Here is a 17,274-nt window from a genome sequence, read left to right as displayed (position 1 = left end):
GTTGCTTTCTCTGTAGCTTGGTAAGCAAATAGAATTGTCTATTTGTTTGAAGAAGTCCAAAACTTTATCCAGTGAATATTGCATGTTTTGGGACATTTTAAAATACATGAATGCAAGTTTTTTTTAAATACAGTCCCAGGGATTCACTGTGCAAGGTTTTTGACATCATGATACAATTTAAAAAAACAAAGATTAATTCAAATTCTGTGGTTAAACCAAACTTTTCAGTTTTACAAAATTGTTAATGCATTCTATTCTATGTTAATGCAGTGACATTGGTTCAGGCGGTAAGAGCAGTTGTCTGGGAGTTGGAGGGTTGGGTACTGGTACTGGGTGTGAACTGTCCCTGAGCAAGACACCTAACCCCCAAATGCTCCTAACAAGCTGGTTGATGCCTTTGTTGGTGTGTGAGTGTGTGTACGAATGGGTGAATGAGAAGCATCAATTGTACAGCGCTTTGGATAAAGGTGCTATATAAATGCAGACATTTACCATTTACCATTTATCAGCAAAGATTAACTGAGGGTAATGAAAAACCAATAAATGAAATTGTTGTCTTTCTGTACCAGGCTGCAGGTTTATAAACAAGTTTGCATATGGGCAGCACTGGTGAGTTCCATTGCATGAAGAAGTTGACAATAGTCTGTCCTTTTCCCAACTAAGAAACCAAATGTGGTCCCAGTTAGAAATGGGTAGGTACTATGGCTCTGACTGTATGACTAATAGCTTCCAAATGGAATATACACTAAGTGACCACTTTATTAGGCGTTTGTTAGACTTTTTGATTTATACTTTATCTTCTGCTGCTATAGTCTATCAAATTCAAGGTTCAGAGATGCTCTTCTGTTGTGTGTTCAGAGATACTCTTCTGCATACTTGTTTTAAATGTAGTATTTGTTTCAGTTTGCCACATTTAAAGTTAGTTCAACCTAGCCAGTTGGCATTTATAAAAATTAAGTGCCATTGATAAAATGTATTAAAAAAATTGCATATACCATTAAGATAAAATATGTTCGTATGAGTTGTTCTTGCATGAGGTCCAATAATCCGAATTATGATCATATTAGCTACGGTCCCTGGGAGTTTATAAACGAACGTTACGTTGTTCCTTTTTTGAGCACTTTGCGACAGTCCCTTAATACGGTTACCCTGGCGTTCAAAGCGGAAGTGATCAGAGTACGTGGCGAAGGAGGGTTGCTTAGTGTGTATTTGAAAGAGCTCAGCAAGTGGGTCAGTTGAAACTCACCCATTTATGACAAGGCTCTATCCCACCCCCTTGGTCGAGTGTATGTTTGCTGTGTAAACCTGGGAATATAAATGGGAGGGACAGGACAGCATCTGTAATGCTGCGCCGGTTACGGGTGTCTCTCCGGCAGGTGGTGAATCAGATGGCCCGGAGACCTGATGTTCTGTGTGGAGCCATAGTGCTGAGTTGCCTCCTTATCCTCGCTATCAAATTAACCTGCAGGTAACCCCACTGCCGTTTGTGTTGATACAATTACATTATCATCAAAGCCCAGACAACCCGTTTAGCCAGTTGTTAGCTAGTGTTCTGTGCAGCAGACACAATTCACCTTGCAAGTCAGATAGCTAACTTAAAGTTAGCTTGCAACTAAGCTCGCTAATTATATAGTAAGTTAGTTCACTGTAACAGGGGTGCTGTACAGCAGAACCCATGTAACGTTACATAGCTAGTTACCTAGCTCGTTATTTACAAGAGTGAATATTAACTTTGCTTGTATAATGGTACAAGACAATAGAGTGAAAGTTGGCCAGCTAGCTAGCTTTTGAATTTAGACAACAGTGGGCTGTAACTGTACAACTGGTTTAACAAAGCTTACTTAGTTAGCTACATTTCCAACTGGAGCCCACTTTCGTTATATTTGAATATGCAGCTAACTAGCATTAGATAATCTAGTGCTTGTTTTTTTCAATTTGTTCAAACAAATTCTACATTTATAGACATATTAGTTCATTTAACCTGTTTTGAGACGAATAAATGAACACGAATCTACATTAGCTGGCCGCTCGGTCTGAACTTCAGCTTTACCAGAATTATAATCGTCACGTTACTAATATTATGAAGAGTTATTTGCCTGACGTGTCCTACGGTTCGTTGAAGATGTATGCCATTCGTTATTCTGAACTAAAGCGTTCATCAGTTACTGATTTAATAACTTAGACTAGAATTATATCTGATGATGGCGCATTTCATTCGGAAATAAAATAATTGACACTTAAATGAAAGCTGTCAGTTTACATAGCTGCTTGTCGCTTATACTTCCATCTGTTTTTGAACTAGATATTTAAGTGAACAAAACCTCTGAGCGAATGCGGCAGCCAGACACAATCCGATTAAATTATTGAGCTAGTACGGAATCAGTCTCAGTAGTGATGATCACTCTAAGACATTGCATAATTTTGTTACCTCCACAGCCGTGCAAAGCACGTGGTTGCCCCAGCACGACCTCCTGTCCGCTTCTTTTCCCACGATGCCCCAGTGGTGGACCTCTTCCTGGGGCAGCTGGAGCAGGTGGAGAGGCTGCGGAGCCTGGCTGAGGTCTCCCTCATCTTCCTCTATGCCCCTTGGTGTGCCCATTCTATCACTGCCAGAGAAGAAGTCCAGAAAGTTGCTAGGAGGCTGTCCAAAGAGGTATACTGGGGCTGCGTAGAAAAAGCAACAGAACAGGGGATGTATAAATACAGGGAAACTGCACCACAAATTGCGTGACATCATACTGTAAGTGGGTGACATGTTAGATTTCAGTACATTACACAGTGCCCATATACATTTTGCTATATGCAGCGCGGTCTGCAAGTATTTGGACAGTGGCACAATTTATGTTCTTTTGACTCTGTACTGTAGCACTTTGGGTTTGAAATAAATCAATGGATATATGTTGAAATGCAGGCACTCACCTTTAATATGAGGGTATTTACATCCATATTGGGTAGGAATATCCATATAGGGATTACATCCCTTTTTATACATATTCCCTTCAATAATTTGACAGTTGGCTTCTCAGCGGTTTTGGATTCATCAGGTGTATTCAATTGCTTAGTGCAGGTATAAGAAAGCTTGATTCTCTAGTCTTGGTTCTAGGATTTTGATTGCCATTGGAGTCTTTGATTACCCTATGTCAACATGAGTATTACCATTGAAAGTCAAGAAAGCCATTATGATGCTTAGAAATAATAATTATGTCTAATTAAGCAGTCTGAGACAGGCCGAATGATATCCGAAACTGCTGAGTAGCCAACTGTCCAATTACTTTTGGTCCGCTAAACTAGGAGGAGACTGTATAAAGGGATGCAATTCCGACATGGATCACCCAATCTGGATGCAGATTACCCTCACATTAAAGTTGACAGGTGTACTTTAACCCCATCATTTAATTAAAAACCCAATGTGCTGGAGTAGAGCCAAAAAAACAGGAATTGTATCACTGTCCAGATACCTACAGACTGCACTATACTTAAGGCATTTGGATTTGAGACGAGGAGATGACTGGACAAGCTGCCTTATTTCATGGTATTTTCATGCATTATGTTTTACTGAAGGAAATGTCACTTTTTGCTTGTGAATGAACAAACGTACTGTTGACATGCGAGCAGAATAATGTGATCTGATTAAGGTCTGCATTTACTTGCCGCATACATGTAATCAGAATAAAATTTAAACGTATGCAGAACCCCAAGCTCTAGCAATAACTTTTTTGACCTGTGATGAACAATCTTGGGATTGAGTATGCAGTAAACATTTCAAATATAAATGGGCGAAATATCTGCTTTGTGTGGTGAGTACAAGATTTTATTTGATACTTACATATCAGGCAGCAGTGTTAGCAGAATATAATTCTCCTGTGGTCATTAAACAGGAGGCGGCATGTAAAAGAGCAGCTTTACCTCAATGGCAACTTAGCAAGGTGTTTAAACTGAGACTGGTAGGAGAAAGCTGTCCTTATAGTGTTTATGGATCTGAAAAGGATTGTAAGAGATGACTGTAAGAGATCCAGTTCCACAAGTTATGCTTGGAGTCGTCTGAAATCAGTGTAACGTACCCTTCAAACTAACATTCATAAAATGAATATGTTTTCAATCCAAAGTAAGTAGTCCGTTTTATACTTTCCTATTGAATGGATTATGGTTTACACTTCATTTACGCCCCATTTCAAGCCAAATAAAATTTCAGTGGGAATCGGATAGTCTGTTCTGACTGAGGTGGTTACATGAGACATTTTTATATTGATTGGGGTATTAATCTGAGTAGCTGTGGAATATTAAGGCTGATTTATGCTTTGGGGACAAAGTGTCTTGTGACAAGGTGTCTGCTCACAGAACTTTGTGCAACGTTTTGCATTTATATTTCAGTGTACTTAGCAACTTGTTACTATAGCACCCAGCTTCTCCTCAAACCAGTTCAACACTTCATTCATAAAGTAGCCTTGTAGTAAACTAGTATACTTGCCATGGCATCATTTTGTGTTCTTTCCAGTTATTGTATAATAAAGAGCTTGAAAAGGTGAAATTGCTGATGTTTCTTCCAGATTCATACTCATTCACTTAACCGGTCAGTCTGTTACTGAGGGTTGTATCTCTGAGGTACTATTATTTAATTTAACAATGACACTTAATGACACTTTTCTCTATGCATTTCAGGTGCAGTTTATTGCTGTCAACTGCTGGTGGCATCATGGTAAATGCAGGAAGCAGCAAAACCTCTATCAGTATCCAGTTATTCACCTGTTTTACAGAAGGTACATGACTAGTATGACTATTAATATAATTTACATGTTATTATTTCCTATCTGGAGAAATGTTTGCTTGCCAATAGGTAATGATTCTTAATTGTTAACCATGAGTCACAGAAAAATGTTCCTCACATTGAAACAAACTGCCTGTTTGTTCTTGCAAACTGTCGCTTTCTGTTTTGTATCAGCCTCAGCTTTTATAGGGTAATTACACTCTAGATAAAAACATTTTTGTTGCTGTTTTTATGCCCGTACACTGGCCCAATCATGATGTCAATCTACCCTTTTCAGGGTACCTCTACCTCATATACATGTCAATCAGATATCCAGTCAGAAAATTGTTGACGCCCACAAATTTGTCAGTTTAGTTCTTACAGCTCATTTTCAAAGTTGGAAAGTCTGCTATTATGGATCTAGACTACAGGGATCACTGTCAGCACCTGATTGGGTAGAGAATATTTTATGCAAATGAGAAGCCAGGTTGAAACAGTGAGTGCAATTACTCTTTAAGGCTGATTCAATGTATAGTGTCCAATTTAGTTTTGATGGCTCATAGAACTGCTAATCTTAGGGGCTATTTGTAAATGTACATTTTGTATGTGGACTGGAACTGGCCTTTGGATGATTTGAATAGTTTGGCATAATTTGTATTCATAATAAGTTACATAAGACCTTCAAAGTTGAATACAATCCTTTTCCCATTTCATAGATCTGTACTTGAGTTTAAAAGATCAGGCAGTAATTTTTTCTCAGTGTGAATTAGGGCCATGAATAGTTCATTACCGGGCCTATTATATATATATATATATATATATATATATATATATATATATATATATATATATATATATACTGTATACTGTATATATCTTTTCCTGCATTCATTAATTGCTTTTTTTTGTGTGTCATTACTTAATTTAAACTTTTGAAGTTTAGATTAAGCCCATACTGGGTTTTTATGGCGACCCCCACACACTGATTGATGTTAGTTGTATTTTATCATTTTTAATATTTATCTGGCATCTTTCTCCCTCTGCAGATTTGGGCCTATTGAGTACAAGGGGCCCTCCACAGCAGCTTATCTAGAGAGGTTTATCCGCAGGGTCATCACCCCACTCACTTACCTTCCATCCCGAGCCGTACTACAAGACTTCCTCTCCAGTTATGAGGTAATGGCTGCTGTGCCAATTGTTGGTATTGAACAGGATGTGAAATGTGAACACATCCATTACGTGACTGGATATTGTAGTGAATGTGTACTTAATTGTGCATATATATGAAAAGGAGGCTGCTGAGCACCTCCAGGCTATGAATGAGCTTAGTCACTTTATTCAGACCATCCAAACCTTCCACAGTAAATCATAATGTAATCATAATTCATAATGTTTCCAAAAATATTTACGTTCCCTATAAATGATTTCACGTAAACACCACGTGTTCCCTCAAAAACATACAACAATTCTCCTTGCAACAGAAGTTTGCTGTACTCCGTTAATCTGGAATGAGGTTGGGCAATTTTTTGCTGCAGTGAATATTTGGGGAACTTGTCATATTTCAGTGAGACAAGGGAACACATTAATTTCATTTTTGTGTGAACTGGCCTGTTAGTACTGGTTTGCTGATTTCAAGTGATTTTAACATTTGACCAGCAGATGTCTCTGTTTACTGAAAGTTTACATTTTCAGATGAATTGGTGATTCATTTCAAAATTAACTTTCATATAGTGATCATTTTACATATTGTTTATACATTAAAAGTGACTTAATTTGTCCAATTAAATTGCATTAAAACACAGCAATAATTTGTTTACTGGTTGGGCTAGATAGGCATCGTTATTTCAGACTAAGTGTCAGGCTACATTTACCAAATGGTTTTTGATGCATATATGTCCAATTAGTTCTATATTCATTATATAAGCATTTCTCCGAACATAGTTGTGGTCTATTAATATGGTTAAGGCTGTGAAAAAGTTGGTGCTGTTTCCGTGAGTCATTTTCACATTGCAATGATGAAGTACTGTTGGCCTGGAAAGACAAAGTAATCCAGAGATGGACGCTTTTTATTAATACCCATGCACCCTAATATCTCATTATCTTGTAAAATATGGCTATAACATATAGAAATGTATGAGTGAACTGTTAGTCTCTTATAATACATTGCATGGCACAACCATTCAACCAGGATTGTAGTCCTTGGTTAAATAAACAAAATCCAGAATATTTCCAGTCTGCTAAATGTGTATTGAATATTTATCGGAACTATAATGGTCTTTTTGGTTCTTAGTTGTATATATCACTTACCACATTTAACAGTGACATGACATGCATATTGTGTTCCACGTGTCGGGTATGTACATCTGATGTAGTCTCTCGCCCTCTCTCCCTCCCCAGCCTGGAGTAATAGGGTATTTTGAGTTCAACGCTTCACCACAGCCTCCTGGATATATGATATTTCTCACTTCAGCCCTGCAGGCCCTGAAGAGGGGTAAGCCAAGTCACTGGATCTGACCCAGTGAGCATGGAGGCTATTTACTCTGTGTGGGGAAACTATGAGACACACTTGCTACGATGAGAATTCATTGAGAACAGGCCTTGACAAGTTTCACAATTTGCACTTTTAGGAGTAATATCATATACCATAACTTCCTAATGCCTTCCAAAAATTATAATGAGACCTCATTGCTGAGTTTACCGCTTTGCTCAGTTGAATTACTTTAGTCATCAAACGTATACAGTAGCTTGTAAATGTACTGTAGGCTGTTTTCTGACTATCTACATTTACATTTACATTTTTGTCATTTGGCAGATGCTTTTAATCCAATGTGATTTACAAGTGCATAGGTTCTACCACAAGTCAAAGCATCACATCCAGAACTAGGAAAATACACATGGAATGCTGTTCTAAACATAGTCGTCATCATAAGTGCAATTTTCTTTTTTTTTCTTTTTTTTTGGGGGGGTTAGACAAGGATAGGGATATCAGAAAGGAGGGGCGGGGGAAATCAGGAGGGAGGACTAAGGTAGAGTTTGAAAAGGTGGGTTTTGAGTCTGCGTCGAAATAGGGGGATGTATTGCATGATTTATTTTGCAGGAATGCATTGATATTTTTGCAACTTTGTACTTTATACTGGTCATCACTGTGCATTTCACATTCCGTTCTCACAGAGGGCCTTACTATTTTTTAATTATTCATCTCAGACAAATGATGAACAATTGGCTAAACTGAAAAAATGACAGAATTATATCAAACTCATATCATATTGCGCTTAGACTCGCATAAAACACTACTTCTAATTCGGTGAACGATGTTTTTGTGTCCAAATATAGAACAGCGGTAGAGAGAAATATTCCACGGGCAGGAAGCTGGTGATTAGTGATGAATTGAAGGGAAATGCATTGTCAAGGCTCTGAAATGCTATCTCCAGGCTGGCTCTAAAATAAGCTCTAAGGGAGGAAAGTCTCAAGTCAATTTCCTTTACTGGATTAATATACGTGGATGACTTATCATACATGGATAATACATGATAACTTGCATCATTATCAGGCAAGTTGATCTAGTTTATTACTTCTTACTAGCCCCTTATCCATTACATTTTCTTGTGAATAAGTGCCTGTATCGCTTAACTTTGTCGCGATTTAATATTTCTCTGAATGGTTTCCATTAATAGAATATGGTGGTAGCGCATTAACTTGACGTAATAATGCCCTGCTCATGCGCATGCATGAATCGTACTGAAATCATTACGTTTGCTAACGAGTAACGTTATGAAGCTGTGCTATTCATTCGTAGAAATCTAACGTATTAGACCTAATGATAAGTTAAACCAGTAACGGTGTATTAACTATCGCTTTTTCACTGGCAAATGACCTCAGAAATACCGTTTCCACTGTCCAATTACTTAGAGTACCTACTTCGAGTACCTGCCTCAAGCAAACAGCGGAATTCCGAATGAAGAGCGGCTTGTTTCAATTGCGACATCCGCTCTTATATCGCTACAAGCATTTCCATTCCACTAAATTGAATTATATCTACTCTAATCCTCCACCTCTAGCGAAGAAATTAGTCTAGCATATGATGCGCTATTAAGTTGTTTTACATTAGCGTTGTCGCAATAGATTTCTTTTGCGCATCAAATTGTAGCGATATAATTCTTTCATGGAAAAAGTTCTACTGTCTAATGTTTAAGAAAATCTACCATTCATGTTTCTGACCAGGCACATTATGTGTCTTATATACTGTGGGACTAACAGCAAGCTAAATGAAGGGAAAAATAGATTTAATGCAGTTATTTATAAATTTACACAATATGTTGGATACAATGACTCCATTAAATGGAATGCTACCAAAATGTAAATGGTGTTGGGGCATGTTTAATTTCTTCCATATAACCTGTGTACAGATTACCGAGGTGGTGTTAGATTTGGAGTGGTAACGAACAAGCACGTGGCAGAGGCAATCTCACTGCAGGAGGATGAGGCGGTCTACATGCACCGACACTTCAACAAGTCTCTGGTGAATGTGCAACTTGCATCATGCTGCTACATCATGTTTTCCACTGGCAGCTGGATGCGCTCTGGATATAGCTGACATTTTTTATTTCGAAGTGCTTGTCTGTAGCTGCTAAAGATTCCTTTGGGAGAAATGGCTGCATTTAATTCTTATTGCGGTGTCTCATAAAAAATGTATTTAGAGAACAATATTTAGTTTGTTTTGAATTGGATACATGAACATGGAGTTGCCATTTGAAGTGACTAGATAGACAGATCATGAAATACAGGGGATATGCTGTTTTAAACTGCTGTCTAAATATTTAAAAGATCTCTGCATGCTAGAGATATATGAGCAGTTTAAACAAGATGGAAGCCCATTTTAATACTGACATATTTGTATCAGGTTAGTTTGATCATTTTTTTTATCCAACAACCAATGCTTATTGTGTCACCTGTAAACATATTGCTTAGCTTAATCTCTTGAATCTTAGTAAATGGAAAATTTGGGTGTGGCTTTTAAATTCATTAAAGGGATTAACAAACTGAACTACAGGAGGTTCTTCAGGTTGAGTTCAATTAGCAGAAAGAGCATAGATGGAAATTAGCTAAGGATAAATTCCGCACAGACATTAGGAAATCTTTTTTCACATGGACAGTGGTCTCTGCGTGGTATAGCTTGCCAGGACATGTAGTGGAGGCAGAAACACTGGGAGTGCTTTTAGGTAAACTAAGCATTAGGTACACTTTAGTGGTGGGGAAAGGGGAGCATTGCTGGGCTGAGTGGCCTGTTATCATTATTTTATATTATGTGACAGGTTGAAATATTTCTCCGGTTACCTGCAGATTTTCCCGCGGGCAGAGCAGAACTTTACGTCGGAGAATATCTGCGGCTGGGCGTACGAGCACAGGGAGACAATACTGCGCTGGCTGCAGCCCCATGGAGGCAAGAGCAGGCTGATGGAGCAGGAGCTGGGCAAGGGCGCCGCGCTGCTCTTCTTCCTGCCCTTTGACCCCTTGGCCCCAAGTCAGCCCCTCGTGCAGCAGGTCAGCTGGCTTCCTATTGGCCTTTCGCCAGGCCTGCTCTCCGTGCCTTTTGTCAGTCCCTTTAAGTACTGACAAAACCTTTAAATAACAGCCTCTCCATACTACTGTTGTATATCAAGCACATGTGATGGGTGTGCTCACCTATTTGTTGCGACTAGTTCTCAGGCCACTTTGACAAACTTTATGATAACTGCAATATAGTACTGGTAGTATACCCTCATAGCAACAAACTGTCCTTGCAGAGTAGCAGTAGCAGGGGAAATGATGTGACCAAATTATGTGTTTTCACACACACAATTTGTCATGAAGTTATGTGTGTGAAACACCATTCGGAGCAATGTCATAGTGTTTAATATTTCTAGACCCAGTAGATGCCAAGAAACTTAACTGTGTGTTCAGAATTGGGGACTGAAGCTATGGAAGGCCTGTTCTTGACACGTGTGCCTTGTTTTCCTTTATACAGTGGTTTGGCTAAATACGCGGTTCTGATTGGTTGGGAGGGGTGTATTATTTTTCCATAACGCCCCACTATTAAGTAGCGCTGACAAAAAGTTAATTATAGTTCTAAATTAATGTGCATGAATGAACATAACACCAGGACAATGATGTTTTTTAGTTTTTTAGTCAAATTGCTATCAAGTAGACTGCTACAATATCATACTTGCTGTAGTCTTTAGCGATGTCGCAGCCACTGCAAACTGAAGTATAGTCAGCTTGTCCATGAATTGTGACTGTGGAGAGTAGGACTACCCAGCTAACACAAAATGTTCTCACAAATTCACTGGAATGTTTTATCAATGTTACAACATTTCCTCTAGCCTGTATGGCAACAACTCTGAGAACAATTTAGCTGGGTAGCTAATCTATCTTGATAAAATGTTGCCATCCCGTAAAATACAGAATCATCCCGTCATGGTTGGATGCTACTATTATATTATATTACTATATATTTTTATTTGTTTAGTTATTCCCTGTCATAATAGTAAACAAGTATTAATAAAATTAAATCTCAATAGAAAAAAATGTATTTAAAGAATATTTGCAAATATTTTTTATCTTCCCCCATTTTACATCCTTGCATGTTCTTTCTGTGGACTGTTGTATAACCGTATCAAGATTATATAGTTGGGAGGCATATTCTTCAATTCACAGTAAATCTGGTCAATGCACTTATTCTGTCAGTTGAATTCTACCATGGTCTCCTGTTCTCAGATTGCAGACATAGCCCTGCAGTACCACACCTGCAACGACAGCGATTGGTGGGAGAGTGGACACACTTCCTGGGATGGCTTGTGGCAGCTGAGCGGAAGGCTGGCCGTCGCCGGCACCCACTGCTGCAACACGGTGGTCCTTCCCTGCCTCGACACCGTCTCACATACGCGCAACGTGTGTGAGCTCTGCCTTGCCCGGTCCCCCCCGGGGCAGCCCGGCGCTGCCCGGTCCCCACACTGCCCCTTCCACCGCATGAAGGCCGCACTGGACTCCTTCTACCTCAAACGGAGCGCTTTCGCCCGCCTGCTGGCCCGCGGCACGGCCTGCAGCAACGTGGTCCATTCCTACAGCCCCTCCAGCCGCTTCAGCGCCTGCTGTAAGACCGTCGGGCCGAAGGTCGTCTCCCCGCCGGCCCCTCGAGAGCCTCCTCCGCAGGCCTCTGGCGCCCAGGCCGCCAATATCACAGGGCTTAAGTGCAGGACTAATAAGACTCTGAGGTTTTACCTGCTGGACTCTCACCTGCACTGGACGTTTGCAGCGAGGCTGGGGGCGCGAGACAATGTCCGCCAGGCTGAGTTTGCTGCTATTGTGAATCTGCCGGATGAAGTGCACTACGTTCTTGACCACAGGGAAAGTCTCAAGGAGACCTTGGGTAGGTCATTTGTTAGTAACTGATTTTGTAGCTGCGTGTTGGGTTTTGGAAAGGATCGTTATGCTATTACGGTTTGAATGCACTGTATTTGTGTTATTAGCATCTAATTGTATCGTAACGTCTTGCAGTGGTATGGGTGGTTTGTGTTTGAATGTGGCCAAAGATTATATTTGTGCAGCTCGTATTTGTGAGGCCTGTCAGGTGTGTGCGTGTGCATTTTGATGAGGAGCAAACCTCTTTTCTTTCTTTCTCACTTTCCTTTTTGCATTTCAGAGCAATTCATCTGGAACTACAGCGTTCCTTATAGTCCTCTGAAAAGGCACCTGGTTGGTGCTTCTGTGCCAAAGTCCCCGGACTCCTTAATCAGAGAAGTGACGACAGCCTCATTCCTCAGCATAGTCATGGACCCTGAGAAGGTGATCCATCTCTGTGTATTTTCCTGTCTCCTCCTTCTCTCAGACGATGTGTACTATAATATACAGGCGGTCTATGTTCGCACTGCAGCTAAATGTGGTTATCACTCCACAGCAAAGTGCTTTGTGTTGTTGCGTTCAAACACAGTTTGATGGTGAAAGTGCAAAAACCGCATTCTACAACCAAAGTCAGCACCTGACAAATTCAGGAATTCACTATCGCGTGGAATTGGTTAGTCTGTAGCGTGTACCCGAACCGCAGTTGAAAACTAGTTATGCTCACACACATTAGCTCCTTGTTTGTTCAAATGTGGCTGTCTACACAAAGTGCCTGGGTTCAAATGTGCAAATCCATAAGAATGAACCTTGTACAACTTCTCGGTCGTGTGTAAATGTAATTCCGGTCAACTCAAGTGTACCAGTGCAACGATATTCACATAAACTGACTGAATGTAGCCAATGTGTCATCACAGTTTCCATTGTGGTCAAAAAGTATTTTGCAGTATTTGCATCATTTCCTTCATAATGTGTGCCATTGCACATGCAGGTGGTTCCTTACCACGTGACACTGATACTGCACATCCTATGACTCTTGTGAAGGGGTTAGTTGTGTAATATAACAAAGCAAAAAAATGTTGCTGTTAGAAAGTACATTGTGTAATGAAGGTGGACAGAACAAGATGTCCATTTGGGCTTTAATGTTGTTATTTCACCAGGAGATTTTTGTATTTAAGACTGTAAAGTGGTCAGTATATTGAGTGCTGCAACTTTGCTAAAAGTGGAAGACTTTCCTCCCTCTTGCTTTTGGAAATGAAGACCTTGTCTGATGCTGCTGAACAGTGCCAGACTAGCCACTAATTCCAAAGGATATCTTATACCTTTATCTTATATCTTTATCTTATCTTATACTCGATTTGACATTGTTTTCAGTTCATTTATTCTCTTCTTTTTTTTTTTTACATTGAAGTAAAAGTGGAATTCATGAGCATAAACCTACTATATCCTCCCCGTCTTTTATATTTTGAGACTTCATATTTCATTAAAATACACAAGGAAATAATAATCAATGCAGTAGCACTGTGCGTTCTTGATTTGCATTCTTCTTGGAATGACATGAGATCAGTTGTTGGTGGGCCTTCCTTCTCTCTGACTTAGCACTGGGGGAAGGTGTGTGTGTGTGACAGGATTTCACTCAGGAATATAAATATTGTTTTTAAAAAGGATGCATTGTCACCATAATAAAATGTATGAAACGTGTGTCTTTCATAATGTGATTTAAAGGCATCTCTAATCTCTGGTGTGTGTGCCCCCTGTGCTTCTCAGGACGTCCTCCTGTTCTACTACACACACTGGTGTGGGTTTTGCTCAGCCCTCAACCATATCATCATCCAGATCGCTCGCCTTTTCCAGGGGAATGGCAAGATCACTGTTGCCAGGTAAGTGGTGTGGAACCACCAGGATTTTGTCGTGCCATTAATATTCAGTCTGCTTTTAAAACTACAATGAACAATTTAGTCATTTGAAAGATGCTTTCAGCCAAAGTGACTTACAGAAAGCTACAGTCGAGTATCTAATGAGTGTGAGTACCGCCTGTTGATAGCAAGGCTGCTTGGTTAGGATTTACGTGGTGGACCTCCTGGGAAAAGCAGGTTGTTATTGGAGTTTATGTTTGTGACACAGCAGGAAAGATCTTCCCTCTGGACTTAGTGTGTAACTGAATCCAATTCCTGAGTGTACTGTACTGTACTGGTCCTTACTTGCCGTGGTATGATCTCATGACACTCATTAAAGGAAGGTGCCCTTCCATCCTGGGGAAGGTATCACTGGATTGAAAGTCCAAACTGACTTTCTCAGACTTGCCATATAATCATCCACTCAATCATTCATTCAGTGTAAAAGGCAGAGTCATTCTCTGATGGACATCTAGGTTAAAGGGAAATTCCAACATTTAATTGGATGAGAACTCCTGAATAACTGATGTTGGAAATATAATAGCAAAAAATATGTTGGCTCTCTTTTATTCTCTCAGTTATCCATAGGACATATTTGCCACAAATAAATTTGTTACACTGATTACCTATTTTGTGTAATTTCACGCATAGCACCCCACATTTTAAGTACTGGTGAATTCTCAGATGGAATCATGAAGTGATAAAGTAATTTATTTTTCTATAATGACGCTGTTCTAGGGTTAATGCTGCCCGGAATGACCTTCCATGGGAATTCATGGTTGACCACTTCCCCACACTTCTCTTTTTTCCCAGGGAAAGGTAAGGTTCTCCAGATTTAGGCATTTCCTGGTGAAAGTGAAGCGCACTCTAGTCTACACAAGGGATTTGGTCCATTCTTTGTGGCTAGATTGGGTACATCCACAGTGTAGAATCTTGTAATTCAAGATGAATGTATGGATTAAAGTGTAGGCAATTTGGATTAGTATTTTTTCTTATTAGTGCAGGTATAAGAAACTTCCAGTATCTATTGTTAATTATAGGCTTTTGATTGCTTGTGGAGTGTTATTGCCATCTGTCAACATGAGGACCAGAATTCTGCCAATGAAAGGAAGCCATTATGAGGTTGAGAAATAAGCAACAAAAAACAGAGACTATAGGCTTACTTAAACTCTTGTGAATGGTGCTATTCCATGCAGTTTGGACAAAAGACATTCTAACATAATATGCAATCTTTCTGTATTTTAAAGCAGAGTGAAGTTCCTGAAGCTGGTTGTTTGCCTGCTGCTTGCCCATTTTTGCTGGTTGTTTGCATGTTTTTTGTTTTTTTTTATCCCATCCCTTGTGTCTTGTTGGATTGTCATAAGAATGTGTTATCAATGAACCTACCTGTTTTATTACGGTTATCAAGGCTTCATAAAATAATTGGTCGTTCCCAAGCCAGATACAGTACATGTAATCTAGCAAAGCAGACACTATGAATCGCTGGGAATGTTATCTTTGATTGAATTACCTGGAGTGAATGGCATTCTCATAAATAATAAATAAAAAACTGAACTGTGTGATTGAGAATCACACCGTTTGTGAAATGTCTGCTACACTGACTAAAATGGAAATGTTAACTTTTCCAGATTAGTGTGAACTCGATTGTGCCTGTGTTGCTTAGAAACTAGAGCCCATGATGTGGAGGAGTAAGGAAATGGTGAAATGTCTGATTTAAGAATCTGACTCAGTTCTTGTCAAGTGGTTGACTTCTCGCTCAAAATGGAACATGCGTGTTCTATTCCAACATTTGAGGGTAGGATTACAAAATGCAGCTGTGCAATGCAGCTGATAAAATGTCAGAGGCCAGGTGACTGAATGCTTGGTGGTGAATGGCAGTGCAAGAGGCTGGCCCCATGGACAGATTCATCCTGTCTGTTCCGTGTCCATACATCTTCGATGATGACAAAATTTTTCATCCACTATCATCAGCCAGTTTCACCATTTCACCAGACCACTTGGTATCTAGAATAGAACAGGACCGCAAAGTGATGGATGGCTTCCTGCCAAAGTGGCTGGTAGACTTACCAGCCACAAATACATTTTTAGCAGCTAGTGGCTGGTGTTAATTTGCCACCCTGGTACGCTGATGCCACAGCAGTGAGCTGATAAGGTGTAGTTCACTTCCTTACTGTAGCTATTGATTTGTACTAGATGTGAAATACTTTCATTACAAAACAGAGACTGTACTTACTGTTCAGTCAAATCATGAGCCAGGATGTTGCAATTTCAATCTTCCTCTTCCATAAAGCCATTTGGGTGTGATGTCTATAATGGAACATTGCACATTTGCTTGGGGCGAGCTGAACTGAATTTACACGCTGTCCTTGCACAGGAAGCACTTGAGCGTGAAGTTCCCGGAGGACCTCCGTGTCACCCTGCCGAACCTCGTGCGCTTCGTCCTGCGGCACTCCAGCCTCCCGCAGCGCGAGGGGGCTCGCACTGGCCTCCTGGAGGAGGAGCTGCGGAGGCTGCAGGGGGAGGCCCGGCTGCTGCAGCGGGCGCGGGAGCAGCTGTCTCAGCAGCTGGCCCTGCTGGGCCAGGAGAAGAGGCGGCTCTCGCTCCACGCTCAGACCCTGGAGACGCGCAACGTGGAGCTGCAGCAGCAGGGCCGGCGCCTGGAGGTGCTCTACCAGGAGAAGAGCCAGCAGCTGACGGACACGGTGGGAAAGCTGCAGGCTCTGGCCGAGGCCTCCGAGAGCCTGCTCGCGGAGAACACTCTGCTCAAAGTCCTGCTGGCTTCCGTTAAGGAGAAGGCCCAGCCGGGCCCCGGCGCGGAGCAGGGCTTCATGGGGGTGAGGGCCGAGCCAGACGCCGAGAACCACGGCCGCTCCTGAGGGCCGCTGGGGGCCAAACCCACTTTTTTAAATGACGGGCCTTTCGACACCTGAGATGTACACATTTGGAAAATGTCTGTCTGTTTGATTGCGAGTTGCGAGTCGTTTCCTTCCAAAAACTTTTGAATGTTTTTTTTTTTTTTCTCTTTGTAAAATTAACAAATCTATTTTTACAAAAATGTTTGGAAATCACTAAGCATATGTTCTTATGTGAGTATTCAGGTATGAAGAACAAAAAGATGCTACATTGTTTACAAAAATGATATTGCACAGAGTTTTATGGATTAAACTGTGTTTAATTTAATTTACACCAGAGTTATTTGGTGAAGTGAAATGGCGTAGATGTTAGACACAAATAGGCTAAATTTATGCAGACATTAAGAAG

General features: G+C 40.5%; 1 protein-coding gene across 3 annotated transcripts; it reads left to right on the top strand.

Moving 5' to 3' along the window:
* The first annotated feature begins 1,176 nt into the window (after positions 1–1,176).
* txndc11 (thioredoxin domain containing 11) lies at positions 1,177–17,197 on the top strand. Of its 3 annotated transcripts, none has more exons than XM_061229731.1 (12): positions 1,177–1,468; positions 2,437–2,653; positions 4,660–4,757; positions 5,791–5,920; positions 7,142–7,235; positions 9,151–9,263; positions 10,085–10,285; positions 11,498–12,149; positions 12,423–12,565; positions 13,886–13,998; positions 14,752–14,832; positions 16,388–17,197. In XM_061229731.1, exons 1-12 carry the CDS (start codon positions 1,344–1,346, stop codon positions 16,887–16,889), a joined length of 2,469 nt encoding a protein of 822 aa, XP_061085715.1. In that variant the 5' UTR covers positions 1,177–1,343; the 3' UTR covers positions 16,890–17,197. The 3 variants fall into 3 exon arrangements, with proteins under 3 accessions (XP_061085715.1, XP_061085732.1, XP_061085723.1); XM_061229748.1 differs by having other exon boundaries at positions 15,264–16,530; XM_061229739.1 differs by having other exon boundaries at positions 15,261–16,530.
* Positions 17,198–17,274: the final 77 nt, after the last annotated feature.

This window comes from Conger conger, chromosome 2, assembly GCF_963514075.1.
Source record: "Conger conger chromosome 2, fConCon1.1, whole genome shotgun sequence".
NCBI classification, from domain to species: Eukaryota; Metazoa; Chordata; class Actinopteri; order Anguilliformes; family Congridae; genus Conger; species Conger conger.
Note: the sequence above shows the minus strand (reverse complement) of the source record. Positions and strands in the feature narration are given on the sequence as shown.